The 16,136-nt window shown below is 45.0% G+C and overlaps 1 protein-coding gene across 2 annotated transcripts in view; it reads left to right on the top strand.

The window, feature by feature from the left end:
* GGA2 (golgi associated, gamma adaptin ear containing, ARF binding protein 2) overlaps positions 1 to 15,617 on the top strand; it is a 30,237-nt gene extending 14,620 nt beyond the window's left edge. For both annotated transcript variants that reach the window (XM_061210346.1, XM_061210347.1), the window contains 12 exons: positions 243 to 346; positions 1,800 to 1,880; positions 2,425 to 2,562; positions 3,650 to 3,731; positions 6,520 to 6,645; positions 7,411 to 7,533; positions 7,830 to 7,858; positions 8,252 to 8,385; positions 9,790 to 9,947; positions 12,158 to 12,327; positions 13,309 to 13,419; positions 13,928 to 15,617. In XM_061210346.1, coding sequence (XP_061066329.1) covers positions 243 to 346; positions 1,800 to 1,880; positions 2,425 to 2,562; positions 3,650 to 3,731; positions 6,520 to 6,645; positions 7,411 to 7,533; positions 7,830 to 7,858; positions 8,252 to 8,385; positions 9,790 to 9,947; positions 12,158 to 12,327; positions 13,309 to 13,419; positions 13,928 to 14,038 — 1,367 coding nt within the window. In that variant the 3' untranslated portion in view covers positions 14,039 to 15,617. The remainder of the gene's footprint in view (positions 1 to 242; positions 347 to 1,799; positions 1,881 to 2,424; positions 2,563 to 3,649; positions 3,732 to 6,519; positions 6,646 to 7,410; positions 7,534 to 7,829; positions 7,859 to 8,251; positions 8,386 to 9,789; positions 9,948 to 12,157; positions 12,328 to 13,308; positions 13,420 to 13,927) is intronic.
* The last annotated feature ends 519 nt before the right edge of the window (positions 15,618 to 16,136 follow it).

Here is a 16,136-nt window from a genome sequence, read left to right as displayed (position 1 = left end):
CCTTATGGTCCGGTTCTGCTCTGATTTAGTTGGCTCTGACCTCCCCAACTTTGTGCTGGTTCCATGGATTCTCCCAAGGGAGGATGCAGAGCCTCGATGATACCCTGGGTCTATCTCTGTAAGGTCGTTGACAGTGTTTTCCTGGTGGGACATCAGGAACCAGGGGTTTCTGGACTTTATACTGGATCCTGCTGAAGTCAACGGGTACCTATATCCGTATATTCATGAGTTGCATGTTTTAGGAATCATAAAGCAAGACCCTAAACTACCAGTGGATAAAATCTTGCCCCCACCTTCTCCCTGGCCCAAGAGCTCCATCTTTGATGCCGATGAAGAAAAGTCAAAGGTAAGGAGCTTCTCCCTGACCTTGGTGGCCTACCTGGAGTCTGACCAGACCCCTTCTTTTTTTTTTTTTTAATTTTATTTTATTTATCTTTTTATACAGCAGGTTCTTATTTGTTGTCCATTTTATACATATTAGTGTATATATATCAATCCCAATCTCCCAATTCATCACACCACCACAGATCCCTTCTTTTAGGGACTCTCCTGCAATGTCCCCTGATCCTGAACCAAAGTGTGGGAGAGTTAGGGGAGGTGGGTTTTGAGTTCCCTGTGGAGCAGAGAGAGGTAGCTTAAGGTCTGGATGTTTTCTTTGTGGATAGGCCAAATGATAAGTGTCCTGTTCTTTATATCTTTCACTTTATCTGTTCAGTGTTCCTGAGGGAAAGAAGGTACGAAAAGATAACCCTAGTGGGTAATGTGGGTGGTTGGTCATATCCAGAGTGTGGTGTCGGGGGAGGAGAGTGGGGAGTAAAGAATTGGTTGTATGTTGGCTCAGATCTTTTTAGTGTCAGTAAGCGTGGTCTCACCCATTTTCCTTCCATTACTGTCTCCCAGAATTGTTGCTCCTCAGACATCAGTAAGGAGAGGGAAGGGAAAAGCAAGGTGGTCCAAACCTAGGCCAAGACGCAGGGATAACTCCAGGGTGCCCCTGAAAGGTGGCAGTGCTTTTGGTCATGAGTGTTCTTGGTCCCTCACAAGGTCTGGTGAGTGTAGAACCAGGAAGACTCCAGTCCGAGGACGGGTCTCTTCTGGTACCCTCTGCCTTCCAACTGCAACTGTCAGCTGTACTCTCCCCTTGGATCTAGGTGCTCGCTGTGGGCAGAATGAACAGGGCTGTGCTGGCTTCTGGGCGGCTTTCCCTCTGGCTCCTCTCCTACGGGTGCTTCCCCGTTGCAGGGGGTGGGAGGAGCAGGGGAGGAGGTGTGGCATGGACTTCTGAGAAAGATAGTCTTGTGTCAGCTGCTTAGACTCTCCGGCAGTCAGTATCTCCATCTGTCCTGCCATCCATCCAACAAAGAGTGAGTGACTCCTGTACCTCTTGGGAATAAGGTGGACAAGATCGCCAGGGTCTGTCACATCAGAGTATGCGGTACAAGACAGCCTTGGCACTGTTGACATTTTGGGCCAGTTAACTTTCTTGTTGGAGGTCGTTAGGCACTGTAGGATAGAGTGTGTACAGTATCCCACTACCCGCTAGATGCCAGGAGTACCCCCAGTTGTGACAACCACAAATGTCTGTGGACTTTGCCAGAGGTTCCCTGGGGACATCCACCTCCCTACCCCATGGAAAAACCAGTGTTCTGTGGGGATGGTCATAATCCTTACGTTATGGTGTCGTTGTGAGCATTTGGTAAGGTAATGCGTATAAAATGTGCGAGCTGTTGCTGGTGCTGTCAGTCTGGGCCGTTTGACACAGAGGGAATTGGTTTCACCTAGTCTTGTTCCCTCTTCAGCTTCTGACAAGGCTTCTGAAGAGCAGCCATCCTGAGGATCTTCAGGCTGCAAACCGGCTGATCAAGAATTTGGTCAAGGAGGTGGGCGTTTTCCAGGGGGTTCTGCAGAGCCAGCATTTGACAGGGGCTGGGCAGTGTGTATGTGTGTGTGTGTGCTTGAGGGAGGGTGTGGGTACACAGTTGTCTGGGAGAAGGGATGGCCGCCTAGCCCTGAACCGGGGAACAGCTGTGGGCTCCCTGAAGGGCAGCGAGGTGGTGACTGGAAGCAGAAACTGCTGTGTGTTTCTCAAGTACTTCTGTCCAGGAACTCAAAGCATTTCACAGACACCAGTTTCTGTCCCAGTGACCGGTATTGGTGTGGATAGAATCCAGGTTTGGGAATTTCTTTTCCAGAGGGAGTAAGGCTGGTGGTACAAAGGAGTAGTCCCAGCTCCCCAAACTGCATTGTCTGTCCCAGGAATTCCGGGCCTTGAGCATCTTCTCTACCCGCTGAGTGAACACTCCATTCACTCCGTGTTTTGGTGGCTTCCCTGAGCTCTCCACAGTGCAGCGCCCCTTTCCCGGCGCTTGTTCAGGCTTTCTCCAGAGCTTCTGCTCCCTCACTTCATCCTTTTTCTCCCAAAAGGAACAAGAAAAATCAGAAAAGGTGTCCAAGAGAGTCAGTGCTGTGGAGGAGGTACGGAGCCACGTGAAGGTGCTGCAGGAAATGCTGAGCGTGTACCGCAGGCCAGGACAGGCCCCGCCAGACCAGGCAGCCTTGCAGGTACTCTTTTTAAAACTAAATTTCAGGTGGGCCTGAGTATCACTGACATACTAGGAATACACATGTATTTCAGGAAGTCATCATACAATCAAAATTTATGTCCCTCACCCGCCCCCAACTTCCTCATTCCCTTCCCTTCTGTTCCTGCCTCTCTCCCCATCCCCAGGCAACCACTGATTTGTTTTCTGTTCTGATTAGTATATATTTCCTAGACTCTTATATGAATGGAATGATACAGTATTACACTTTTTTTTTTGGTCTGGCTTCTCTTCTCCCCCTTGGCGTAATTATTTGAGACCCGAGACCCATTCGTTTTTTTTTTTTTTTTTGGCTGCACTGCTTGGCATGTGGGGTCTCAGTTCCCTGACCGGGGATCAAACCCATGGCCCCTGCTTTGGGAGCGTGGAGTCTTTTTTTTTTTTTGATTGCAAAGCAGTGTTCATTATTATTATTACCATTTTTAACATTTTTATCGGAGTATAATTGCTTTACAATGGTGTGTTAGTTTCTGCTGTATAACAAAGGGAGTCAGCTATATGTATACATATATCCCCCTATCCCCTCCCTCTTGCGTCTCTCTCCCACCCTCCCTATCCCACCCCTCTAGGTGGTCACAAAGCACCGAGCTGATCTTCCTGTGCTATGCTGGGGAGCGCGGAGTCTTAACCACTGGACCACCAGGGAGATCCCAGTAGTTTATTGCTTTTTACTGCTGAGTGGTACTCCGTTGTATGCATATACCACAATATGTATATCCATTCGTCTGTTGATGGATATTTGGGTTGTTTCCAGCTTTGGGTGCTTATAAATTTAACCTGCTGTAAACAGTTGTATACAGGATTTTGTGTGAACATACACTTTCCTTCCTCTTGGGTAAACTCCTCGGCGTGGGATTGCTAGGTCATATGCTACATGTATAGTTAACTCTTTAAGAAACTGCCAAACTATTTTCCAGAGTGTTTGTATCATTTTGTATTTCTGACAGCAGTGTGGAGATTTCCCATTTCTTCACATTCACACATCTTGAGATCTTTCTTTTTTTATAACACACTTACTGAGAATTTATATAACAAGCTCTGTTTTGTAGGTCGTGTATGAGAGGTGTGAGAAGCTGCGGCCCACCCTATTCCGGCTGGCAAGCGATACCACCGATGACGACGATGCGCTCGGTATGATCTTTTTTTTCTTTAATTTTTTAAAAAAATTATATTTATTTTTGGCTGCGTTGGGTCTTTGTTGCTGTGTGCGGGCTTTCTCCGGTTGGGGCGAGTAGGGGCTACTCTTCATTGTGTTGCTCGGGCTTCTCATTGTGGTGGCTTCTCTTGTTGTGGAGCACAGGCTCTAGGCGTGCGGGCTTCAGTAGTTGTAGCATGTGGGCTCAGTAGTTGTGGCTTGCGGGCTCTAGAGCGCAGGCTCAATAGTTGTGGTGCACGGGCTTAGTTGCTCCGCGGCATGTGGGATCTTCCCAGACCAGGGATTGAACCTGTGTCCCCTGCATTGGCAGGCAGATTCTTAACCACTGCACCACCAGGGAAGTCCCTTGGTACAGTCTTATTCTTTAGGCATAGACAGCACCCAAGAGTGCAGGACAGACGTGGGGCTTCCTGCCGTGCGCTGCTGACGCAGAAACAAGACAGTGGCCCCTAGGTGTTATGGTGGTTGGGCTTGGGGAGGGCGTGGCCTGAGTTGATTCTTCTAATTTCCAGAGGAATCTAGGTTTGAGCAAGAAATGAGCCGCAAGTCTGAAAGCATAGATAAGGGTGGAAATTTACCATGTAGATTGGGTGTGAAGGGGATAGAAGAAAGAGCGGCTACAGTTGAAGGCTTGAAGAAAGGCTGAACATTCTCAGAGGTCTGAGAAACAGCTGCGAGGGGCTCCTTGGAAGGTTTCACACCCAAAGTGCCTTCAGGGGCTGGGTGGGGAGTCTAAGTGGGGATACCAAGTGGAAGGCACAGGGGAGAACTGTAATCCTGTACACAGGTATTGAAACGTTTAAAACTATTTTATTTTATGGAAAATCTCAAAACACATAACAGGGATTTATTCTATCCCCATGTACTCTTCACCTTTTGTTAATAATTACCGACTCATGGCCAGTCTTTTGATCTTGTTTTATCTGTACTGCTTTCTCCCTCCATCCTCCCCGCTACATCCCCAATTCTATTTTTTTTATTTTAATACGATCTGGCACCTTATTAGATGTCTGTTTGATGACTGTCTATGCATTTACTTTTATTTATTTATTTATTTATTTACTTACTTACTTTTATAGGATCTTAGTTCCCCGACCAGGGATCAAACCCGTGCCCCCCTGCAGTGGAAGCACGGAGTCTTAACCTCTGGACCACCGGGGGAATCCTCCCAATTCTATTTTCAAGCAAATTCCAAACATTTCAAAGTAACCAGTCAGTGTTCAGATTTTCCTGGGCATTTTTCCCTCTAATCATTCCTTGCTGACCCTCTTTCTTTTTTTTAAGTTTGTTATAAATCAGTATCGAAAAGAAAAACCACGCTTTGTAATTGGTTGATATTTAAGTCCCTTTTAATGGATAGCCCCCGTTCTTTTTTACTTCATGAATGAAAAACATGTCCTTTGACTTGCAGAGTTTCTCTTGGTCTCAATTTTCTGACGGCATCTCCCATGGTATTTTTTTTTTTTTTTTTTTTTTTTTTTGGCTGTGTTGGGTCTTCGTTTCTGTGCGAGGGCTTTCTCTAGTTGCGGCAAGCGGGGGCCACTCTTCATCGCGGTGCGCGGGCCTCTCACTATCGCGGCCTCTCTTGTTGCGGAGCACAGGCTCCAGACGCGCAGGCTCAGTAGTTGTGGCTCACGGGCCTAGTTGCTCCGCGGCACGTGGGATCTTCCCTGACCAGGGCTCGAACCCCTGTCCCCTGCATTGGCAGGCGGATTCTCAACCACTGCGCCACCAGGGAAGCCCTCCCATGGTATTTAATGTTTCTCTGTTCCTGATATTTCTGAAATTCCTGCTTTCTTATGAATTGGATCAGGAGGCCTGTTCAGATTCAGGTTCAAATGGCGGGGCGTGTGTGGGGGAGCAAGAATGCTTCACAGGTGATGTGAAGAGGCCCATGGTATCTGGTTTTCTGGGTTTTTTGTGATGTAATTATTGTCTAAACCCGTTATTTCCTCTGGTTGCAATGAAGTCAAAGGTCACAAAATTTAAATTTTAATCACCTTGCACATGCCAAATAAAACACTTTGCCAGGTGAATTCAACCTCGTGTTAGTTCACAACTTCCATCCAGTTTAAAAATTGACAGGAAATGAATAGTTGGTCGCTCTTGCAGTGCTCTTCTAGTACCGTGGCCTGCAGTGTTATACATAGCCCCTGGCCCTGTTGCTGTTCTGTCTCTCTCCTAGAGAGGCTTTCTTGCAGGTAAACCAGATCATGAGATACTCTTGACATTTTTGAAATCCACTGCGTACTTTATACTTACAGGATGTTTCAATTTGGATGTCAGATTTTCGTCAGGAATACTTGATCTGTACTTAGATTTTATAAAATTTACAGGTGAAAAAGTAGATTCGTGTACCAACTTTTTTCCTACACGCTTCCCAATGACTGAATAAAGTACCAAAAATTTCTTTTAATATTTGCATCCACATTGACAAAATAGCTTTAAGTTTTGAATTAAAATTAAAGTTTTAGTTCCTCAGTTGAAAGACCCATATTTCAAGTGTTGGCCATCATATTGGACAGTACAGACAAAGAAAGTGAAAAAATTTGGTTCCTCCTACATCCTGCGACGAAAGCGTTGAGGTTCAGGGGTTGAGTGACTGGGTGTGCCAGGGGACTGATCTCGTGATCTGGGGGCAGGAGGCAGGGATATACTGAACCTGGCAGAGCCGTGTGACAGCTGCTTTGTGGAGTGGCTTAAAAAAGACTGGGATTGTTGGTAGCTAAAGCAGGGGATTCTGATTTTTCTCTCATTCTTCAGCGGAGGTTCTCCAGGCAAATGACCTCCTCACCCAGGGAGTTCTGCTGTACAAACAGGTGATGGAGGGCCGTGTCACCTTTGGGAACACAGTGGTCAGCTCTTTGGGAGACATACCTGTCTCCAGAGGTATGTGCAGAGAGCCTCTCCCACCCTCTGCCATGGGGCAGCCTGCAAACACCGGGAAAGAAATGGATCCCTGAACGCTCTGGGTTATGGTATAGAAATGAGAGAGCATGTCCTCTTTTCCCTTTCCCTTGAGAACTGGTTTTATATAGCCAGCCTCTGCCCCATGTGCCATCACGGGTTGACTGCTAGGCTGGAACTAGCCTTGGCTGTAAACAGAAGCGGTGGCTATACCGTGCCCAGGTTTGGATTGCACCTCTCATGAGTGCTTACTTATGGGAGCTCACACCAAAAAAAATATGACCTTCTTCGGGTGGTTCCTAGTGCCAGGCTAGCTAAATCAGAATCATCTGGAGTACTGGTTAAAATGCAGATTCTCGGACCTTCTGAATCAAGACTACTTAGAGCTGGGACCCGCATTTTTATCAAGCACTCGAGATGATTCTGATTCACTGTGGTCAGAACCTCAAAGGCCTCTGACCTGGAGCAGTCAGCTCTGCTACTGTCCAGGTTGAATGGACCATTAGAGGATTCTGTGTTTACTGGGGTGGGAAGGCAGTTCCTCTGGTTACCTCGTATTTCAGATGCCACTCAAGGCTGTAAGTCAAGCCGGTCAGCTGAGGTGGAAGGTTCATCTGGGGTGTGCTTAAGGGTGGGGTGATGTGATGTCTTTTGATTGGGAGGAGGCCTGAGGGAAACTGATAACCTTTAAGTGGAGACTTTGCTCTTATTCTGACTGACTTATTTTCCTAACTGTCTGTTTTCTAGTCTTTCAGAATCCAACAGGCTGCATGAAGAACTGCCCCCTGATTGACTTGGAGGTGGACAGTGGGTCCGAGCAGGCTGGGACTGTGGCGCCATCTTTACTGCATCAGGACCTGGCAGCCTTAGGTGAGGGTGGTGTTTAGGGGCAGCAGGCGCAGAATGGTCCTGATTCCCAGGGAGAGAGTAAGCCCATTCCCCTTGGGGAGACTATGCCTGTTTTTGGAAGGAATCGGGTATACCGGGAAGTTCAGAGAGGTCCTCCTTGTACTCAGTTTCAGATTTGCCATGAATGAGTTGAATGACTTTGGGTAATTTGTTTTGTCTAGGCTTTCTAAATGTTCTAGAAAGGATGATGGTATCAGTCTCCAATTCGTATCAGGTAGAGCTACTGATGTGCATCTCACTCTGTTCCTTCTTTACAGGGATCAGTGATGGCCCAGTTACCAAAAAGGTAAGGAAGCTCTTCCTAGGGACCGGAGAGGAGAAGGGAAGTCCCTCAAACCTACCTTCATGAGGGCAGCAGTGCCTGGGGGAGGGTGGAGGGCTACAGCATAGCCTGGTGGCACTGTGGACTCGGAGGTCCAAAGCCTCTTCCTCACCTCTGCTGTCTGGCTTGAACCCCTGGGTGGATTTTGCTCTCCTTCTTGCCTACCCTCTTCTGTTGTATCCAGTCTCCTGCTTACTAAAGGTCTGCTGAGGAGTCACGTCCTCTTGACCTTTCTCCACCTGCCCCAGGAAGTGTAGTAAGCCTGGGCTTTGGGGTCAGGAGAGCTGTGCCATGATGTTACCATGGCTCATAGTCACTCGTGCTCTGGCCTTACGTTAGTCATTCCTGCTTTGACAGGTTGCGAGTCAGAATTGCGGTCAGGAAAAGAGGAACCCTACCACCAGCACGCTGCCGGGTGGTGGTGTTCAGAGCCCTTCTGCAGAAAGGAACTTGCTGGATCTCCTCTCCCCACAGCCGTCTCCGGGACCTCTGTGAGTCTTGTGGGCAAGGAACGTAGAGGAGTGGCTCCTGTGTGCAGTTCTCGCTCCCTGCACGAGGCCAGGCAGAGGGGCCCAGGGACGCTGCTCTCCCTGAAGGGCTGCTTCCTTTCTATCGAAGTTCAATGCGTGCTGCTCCTTTCACTCCGCATCCTAAGTCAGGAAGATACGCGTTTTGGCCCGGACCCCCAGAAAGGGGTTTAAGGAGCAGCAGCAGTAGATGATGATGACGTTTTTTGTCTTTATAGGTTGTTTTTTTTTTTTCCCTGATTTCAGTGTAATTTGAAGCAAAGTTTGATTACTACAGAAATAGATAATATAGAAAGTCCCAAATATCACTCTCTAAAGACAATGTTGAATGGTCCTTCTTTGCTTTTTTCTACACATGTAGTAATGTGTTACTGTGGTTTATTTTTACACAAATGAGATTATAATTTACAGACTGTACTCCCCTGTGGTTTTTTATATCACACATCTTGGATACATTTTCATCAATTTATGTAAACTTGCCTCATTCTAATAGTTGAATAATAATTCATATACATATAATATATATATTTAATCATTTCCCTCTTGTGGATATTTACATAGCTTCCAGGTTGGAGGAACCTGGAGTGTTTCTATAGTACAGATTTATAAAAGTAGAGGTGCTCTTAGGTATGAGTAGAAACATATTTTCATAGATCCTATCCCTTTGCCTCTGGCAAGGCTGGAACACTTTGCCTTCCCCCAAACAGCCTGAGAGCCTGTGTCCCTGGTGGAGACCACAGAGCTGGGTGGAAATGGAGATGTGCTGGGAGGTCATTCTTGTTTGTACCCGTAGGGGGTTTCTTCCTAGTTTACTGTTTATAACCGCTTGACATGGGGTCAGTAATAATTCTAATTTTGGTGGGTTACTTACATCTGGAGTTTGGTTTTCCATAAATGTTTTTGATTTGTATTCCAAATGGACAAAATCATGAAGTATGAATGAAGTGGTCAATGTACCTTGTGCTGTCATCTTCCTAGCTTACGTCACACTGGTGATCATGTATGGGAAACTTCATCTGACTGAGCTACTTGTTGTCAGAGACTGCCTGACAACTACAACATTAATTACTTTATTGGGTCCTTATTGTATGCACACATTCCGCTCAGTGCCCTTCATACACTTTCTCATTTAATTCTTGTGACAGCCTATGAGATAGATACTAAACTGTTTCTATTTTACAGATAAGAAAACTGAGGCATGGGTTAGATTACTTGTCTGAAGTCATACACCCGTAAAATATATACATACACACATATACACATGCATATATATATATTTTTTTTCCCCTTATTTTTCAGAAAGCCTAATCAGATTCCTGGATTTCTCTACAGTTTTTGCCAGTCTTGATATTTATTATTTCTTTGCAGGAATTATATTCCGCAGAAAAGTATCCCCAAGGAAGTGCCACCAGGTACTAAGTCCTCTCCAGGTTGGTCCTGGGAGGCTGGCCCATTGGCTTCTTCTCCGTCTTCCCAGAATACACCTCTGGCTCAAGTGTTTGTCCCTTTGGAGTCTGTTAAGCCCAGTAAGTACAGTTTCACCCTTTTTTTCCCTTTCTGTTAGATGCCCAGCTTTATCCACTCTGGATTGGTGTGGGTGGCTCTTAAACTGGGGAAGATGAGTGGGGGAGAGATATTGCCTGGGGACAGAGGATAAGGCGGGTGGCCTATGGTCTCTTAGCTAATACTTTTTTTTAGTTTTCTCTGTCTTGGAGTTGACACTGAAGGATATTGGCAGGCGGAATTTAATTAGGGACCTTGAATCCACTTAGGGAGATGATCTTCATTTGCAATTCAAGAAGGGAATGTTCAGTGTGATCTGAAATAACTCAGAAGAGGTGGAATTAGAAAGAAAGGAAGAATTTGACTGGTGATCCTCTTCCTTTCTAATGATCCTCATTAAAGCAGGAAAAGTAGCTATTAACCTCCCTTACAAAGAAAAGGAAACGGAAGGCCCAGCTAAGTAAGGTGACTGCCTGTGGTCAGCACACTGGTATGTGAGTAGGAAACAACTGGGGTCTTTAGATCTAGGGCCTGGGCCCCTTCCTTGGGCACAGGGCCTTCCTGTGGCTCAGTGTGGTGAGCTCAGATTACAGAGGGCCCTGGAACCAGGCAGACGAAATAAAGTCAGCAGTGGGGTCCCTTTGCATACTTACTTTATTAATTTTTATTTAAACATAATAAATGTTCATTGTTAATTTCCTGGTTTTGATAATTGCACTGTAGTTCTATATAATGTTAACATTTGAGGGAGCTGGGTGAAGGGTACATGGGAGTTCTTTGTGTTTTTGTAACTTTTTGTAAATCTGAAATTATTAAAAAACAAAATTAAAAACAAAAACAATATTCAATATAGTTTTAGAAAAAATAGAATAGAGCAGAAAATTAAAATCATCTGTACCATTACCACCCAGAGATGGAAGTTCTGTTAATATCTTGATGTATTTTCCTGTTTTATCCATGTACATATGTTTAGTAAATTGTCACCATAGTATATATACTGTTTTATATCCTGCTTTATTTAATATTATAACCTATAGCATTGTTTCATGCCCTTATTCTTCAAAACCTTGATTTTTTAAAAATGAATTCATTCTTATGGCACTAACATGTACTGTAACTCATTTATTCCGTTTCTTTCTGAAGGATAATTTGTTTCCAGTTGTTTACTGTTATAAACAGTGTTACAGTGAACAACCCATTGCAAAAAATGGAGATCCATTTTTGAAACTTTCCTGATTATTTCATTAGGATATATACTTAAAAGTGGAAATGCTGGGTGTAGACATTTAAAATTTTGATCTTCGTTACCAAATTCCTTCCTGGAAGGACTGCCTTTTTCCCCATAACCTCACCTCCATACCTCATGAGTATTTTCAGTCTTTTAAATCTCCGACAGTTTCATTGTTAAACTATATTTTTATAATGTGCATTCTGATAAGTGATGTTTGGCATGAAATAAGGATCTTCATTAAAATTTTTTCCATATGGTTAGCAAGCTGCCTGCCATTTATTGAATCAGCCAGTGATTTTCAAATATACGCTCTTGACATGTTAAATTCTCATATTTGGGTCTGTTCTGCATGCTGTTTTCAATTGCAATTTCGTACATATCTGATTATTTATTAATGCAAATAGCCCTACTCTCCCTTCTTTTTTAATGGTTAGTCTAATGTATCTTTTCCCAAAATTAACTTACGAATCATTTCTTAGCTAAACTAGAACAATCCCTTTAGTATTTCCAAGACCTAATTAATTTGAAAAGATCTGCTGTCCTTATAGTTTTGTAAAATTAAATATAAGAGATGTGTATGTGTATGTAGTCATACAAAAGAAACCAGAAGGATATAGGCCCAGATGTTAGCAGTGCTTATTTCTGGGGAGTATTAAGGGTGTTTTTTATTTACTCCTTTATGGTATCCTGTATTTTCTATAGCGTTCATACATTATTTTAATCGTAATCATTTCTTGCTCAAAAAAATGTTTGTTTTTTTTTTCTTAAACTGGTACTGGATGGTTGGATGGAGGGGAGAGATCAGTTTGGAATGTCACAGGAGTCCAACTAGAGGTAACGAGGACTTGGATTATGGTGGTGCAGAGGGTTAATTCCAGGAGCTGTTCTGACTGGAGAAGCAACAGGATTTGGTGATAGGTGCACATCTCTTTCAAGCATGGCTCCTCTTTCAGGGGAGTGTGTAATAGTGCTAATCCTTTTGGTTGGGTCCTTCTCTACCAGGCAACCTGCCTCCTCTTATCGTGTATGACCGGAATGGATTCAGAATTCTACTCCACTTTTCCCAGACTGGGGCCCCTGGCCACCCAGAGGTTCAGGTGCTACTGTTGACCATGATGAGCACGGCCACCCAGCCTGTCTGGGACATCATGTTTCAAGTAGCTGTGCCAAAGGTGAGTCAGCGGCTGGCCCGCTCCTTTGAATTTTTCAATAAAGGCTATCATTTTTGAGCACCAGGTCCTTTGCTGGGATGTTATCTATTAGGTGGAAGGGTTAGAATCTTCACTCAAAGTAGGTTAAGATAAAATGGGAATTTTGTTGGCTCATTTAACTGAGGATTCCTGAATGTCTGACTTCAGATATGGCTGGATTCAGGTAAATTCTTAAACAGTTCCTTAAGAATCTGTCACTTTCCATCTCTTGACTTTGTTTTTCCTCTCTGGACCCTGTTCTCTCATAGACTCCCTCCACCAAGCAGGAAAATGGTTACCAGCAGCTCCAGAGTTACATGGTCCTTATCGCTTTTTATCTCAGAAGGAAACTCTCCCCTGACATGAGGCATGCATATTGATTACCTAAGGAAGGGCTAAGATTGACCTTGTTGGTATTACTTGCATACCTTGGACCAGTAACTCGTGTTAAGGGGTATGAGGTACTCTGGCCAAGTTGCATGTTATGTTTTTTTCTCGAGGGAAGTAGGTCCCCACAGATTAACAGCCATACCAGAATCACAAGAAATGGGCAAGGGGCCTGTCCTGAAAGGAAGGATTCAAAGCAGACAAAAATAAACTACGTGTTTTCTAATACTCATGGTAATTTTGTAGGGCATGCACTATTATTACCTCTGTCTTATAAATTAAATTATCAATCCAAGGTTCAGAAAGGTTAAATATTTTGCCCCAAATCACAGAGCTAGCAAGAGGCAGAGTTAGAATTCAACCCAAGGTATGCTCTCACTCTTCATGCTGCCTCTCAGAAGCCAACCTTTGATCACACAACTTCAGATACATTCTATGTATGGGTGGAAGGGTTTTTGGATCCTTTCATCAATTGGTGGGGTGGAGGCCAAGCTCTCCTGTTCACCTGATCTCCCTCATTAAAGCTGTAGTTCGTTAGGAATGAGTTATATGTTGGATTTTTTTCCCCCCCAATAGTCAATGAGAGTGAAACTACAGCCAGCGTCCAGCTCCAAGCTTCCTGCTTTCAGTCCTTTGATGCCTCCAGCAGTGATCTCTCAGATGCTGCTGCTTGACAATCCACACAAAGTATGTTCTGGTGTCTGTGGTAGCAGGGAAATGGGGGCCCCTGAACTCTAGGGAGGCAGCTGGGCAGGTGGAGAGAGGTATATTGAGGTCTTGCTTTGGTTGGGATGGTGGTAGAATGTCCCTTGCCAGAGTCCGTTTTCCTTTGGGGCTTATTGAAAGATCTGTGACCAGATTGTCATAGCTGGGGACCAAGGGAGTGGTACACACTCTCCCTAATCCCATGGAATCCTCTGAAAGGGTGAGGCCAGTCTGTCCTCTTAGCTGGTCTCCAGGACTGCGAAAGCGTGGGAGGACTCCCAGGAGGTAAGCCTGGCTCCCTTTGTGTTTGTAGTCCCAGAGGGTCAAGGCCAGGGTGTGCCTGTCACACAGTTGCTTGAAGCCCTCACTTGGGTGGAGTTAACATACATATACTGTTACTTGGTGACTACGGGGTGGGTAAAGGCTTTTACTCTGGGCCTGTCTCTGTGTTCACTCCCCACTAATATAACGTCTTTTTATCTTTGCTCAGGAGCCCATCCGGTTACGGTATAAGCTGACATTCAACCAGGGTGGACAGCCTTTCAGCGAAGTAGGAGAAGTGAAAGACTTTCCAGACCTGGCAGTCTTGGGTGCAGCCTAACTCCTCACTGGACAGACCCTGCCATTCAAGCTTAGGCCAGTGTTACTTTTGCTGTCTAGATAGGACTAATCACGGTGATTTAGTGCAGAGTGCCAAGAGTTCTATCCTGACATCAAGCTCTGGATGCCAACCTCTGACTTATTCTGCAGATATTGTGTGTGTGTGTGTGTGTGTGTGTGTTTGTGTGTGTGTGGCCCGGGGGCTGAGGGGCAGGGATGTGGGCGGTGTGGGAAATGCTAAAGCATTTCTGATAACCATCTGCTACGATCATATCTGGTTTTGCATGTTGGTGGACACTGATGTCCCTGCCTCGAGTTGGAGGTTTTATAAGCCAAAGTTGTTGTTGTTGTTTTCCATGTATTATTATCTTTTCATTCATCCACTCTGTGCCTTGTCAGCCTTTGAAAGACTTGGTTGCTCCCAGGCTGCTGTTCTCAGGGACCTTAAAAGGGACCTGGTTGGTCTTGGGGCAGAGTGTCTTCTGGGACACTCTCTTCCAAGAAGGACCTTGTCTCCATTTCCATTAGCGAATGCTGCTTGCATGTGTTCAGGAAGATCTTCTAAATGGAATGCTTGTTGCACTGTGTTCTAGGCGAGGGGCTGCCACTAGACCAGAGGACCGCGCTTGGTGGGCCAATCATGTCCTTCACCACTGTGCCTTAGAATTGCCCATAGATGGACCCTTCAGGGCAGAGGGGAAAGCAGATCCCAGGCCTTATTCGGGCCTCAGGTTCCATGGGTTGGGCAGCCTGTCTGGACCCTTCCTCAGGACCCTCATCTCCATCCTCATCCTCTTTCACCACAAGCATTTACCCAGAGCTCTTTGATTGTGACGCCATGCCAGTCATTGTAAATCATAACTAACAGGTTTGCCCTGGCCTGTTGACTTCACAATCCAGGATGAAGAACTGTGATGCAAATGAGATATGAAGTGAGTTTAGCAATGAAAAGTGATGACTAAATATAGAAAGTCATTGAATAAATACCCGTGTAGCAAATATACTTTGTGGAGTTTTGAGTAAGTAGGAGATGCAAAGCCTGTTGCATTTAGAGATAATAGGCTTGAAGGGATCATTCATCTATTGAAGTAAGGAAGACTTCCTGAGGGATGTGGAACCTTAAGAACTGCTTCAGTGAAGAGAAGCCCTGAGGATCTGAATGAAGCTGGAAGAGAGGTGGATTCTTGCTACAATCATGGTGTGAAGGAAAAATTCAGGCTTGCAGTCAGTTAATACTTAGCACCTGCAATGTGCTAGGCATTTGTGGATGTTTTACAAGTCTTGCTTGGCCTGATGGGTGGGTGAAGAGAGCTGAGCCTGGCTGAGATGGCCTGATGAAGGATGCCAGATCCAAGCAGCTCACCTGTCTGGGTAGGATTCTGCCTCAGAAACTGCAAAGCTCTGTTTGGGGCTCTTTATCACAAAATCTGGTACTTTACAGTCTGATCTTTTACCTTCTACATATAGTTGGAAATCTGCCAGCACTATGGTGGGGATGGGAGCTGTAAAAAATCAAGGTATGTTACTTTTAAAGCAAATGTGAAAACTCATAAAACATAAATGATGCGGTGACTTCTTCATTTGGCGTAATTCATAAGGTTCATTTTAATCTAAAATTTTGTGTTCAAATATTCTATATAGCTTTTATAGGCTCTAGCTATTTCATAAAGTCTCCTAGAGGTGCCCATCATAAAGACGATGCCTACCTAGAACTTCCATCAAAAATGGGTGAATGAGACCTACACATGAAAAAACCTTTATCACATAGTTAAAAGGTAGACTCACTGCATGTGAACATTCTTCAGTCTTCTGGGAGACAGACTGCCAGTGGTGCTCTGCTTAGATAGAGTTGGACAGGGTAAGGGGGTAGGGAGGTGGGTGTCCTGAAAGTGACCCTGGTTTATGTTATCAGTGCCTTCTAATTATGAAGTTCAGCGACCACTTAAGAAGAACCAACCCGTATCTTTTATTCACTCAGCAAGTTGTTGTTGACTAGCTTCTGTGAGCCGAGCACTGTTGTAGGCACTGCAGATACAGCAGTGATAGAAGGTCCCTGCCCTCGTGGGTCTTCTGATGGGGAGAGACAAATCCATAATGTG

This window comes from Eubalaena glacialis, chromosome 13 (assembly GCF_028564815.1).
Source record: "Eubalaena glacialis isolate mEubGla1 chromosome 13, mEubGla1.1.hap2.+ XY, whole genome shotgun sequence".
In the NCBI taxonomy this organism is placed as follows: Eukaryota; Metazoa; Chordata; class Mammalia; order Artiodactyla; family Balaenidae; genus Eubalaena; species Eubalaena glacialis.
The sequence above is the reverse complement of the archived record's forward strand: the minus strand, read 5'-3'. Positions and strand labels throughout refer to the sequence as shown.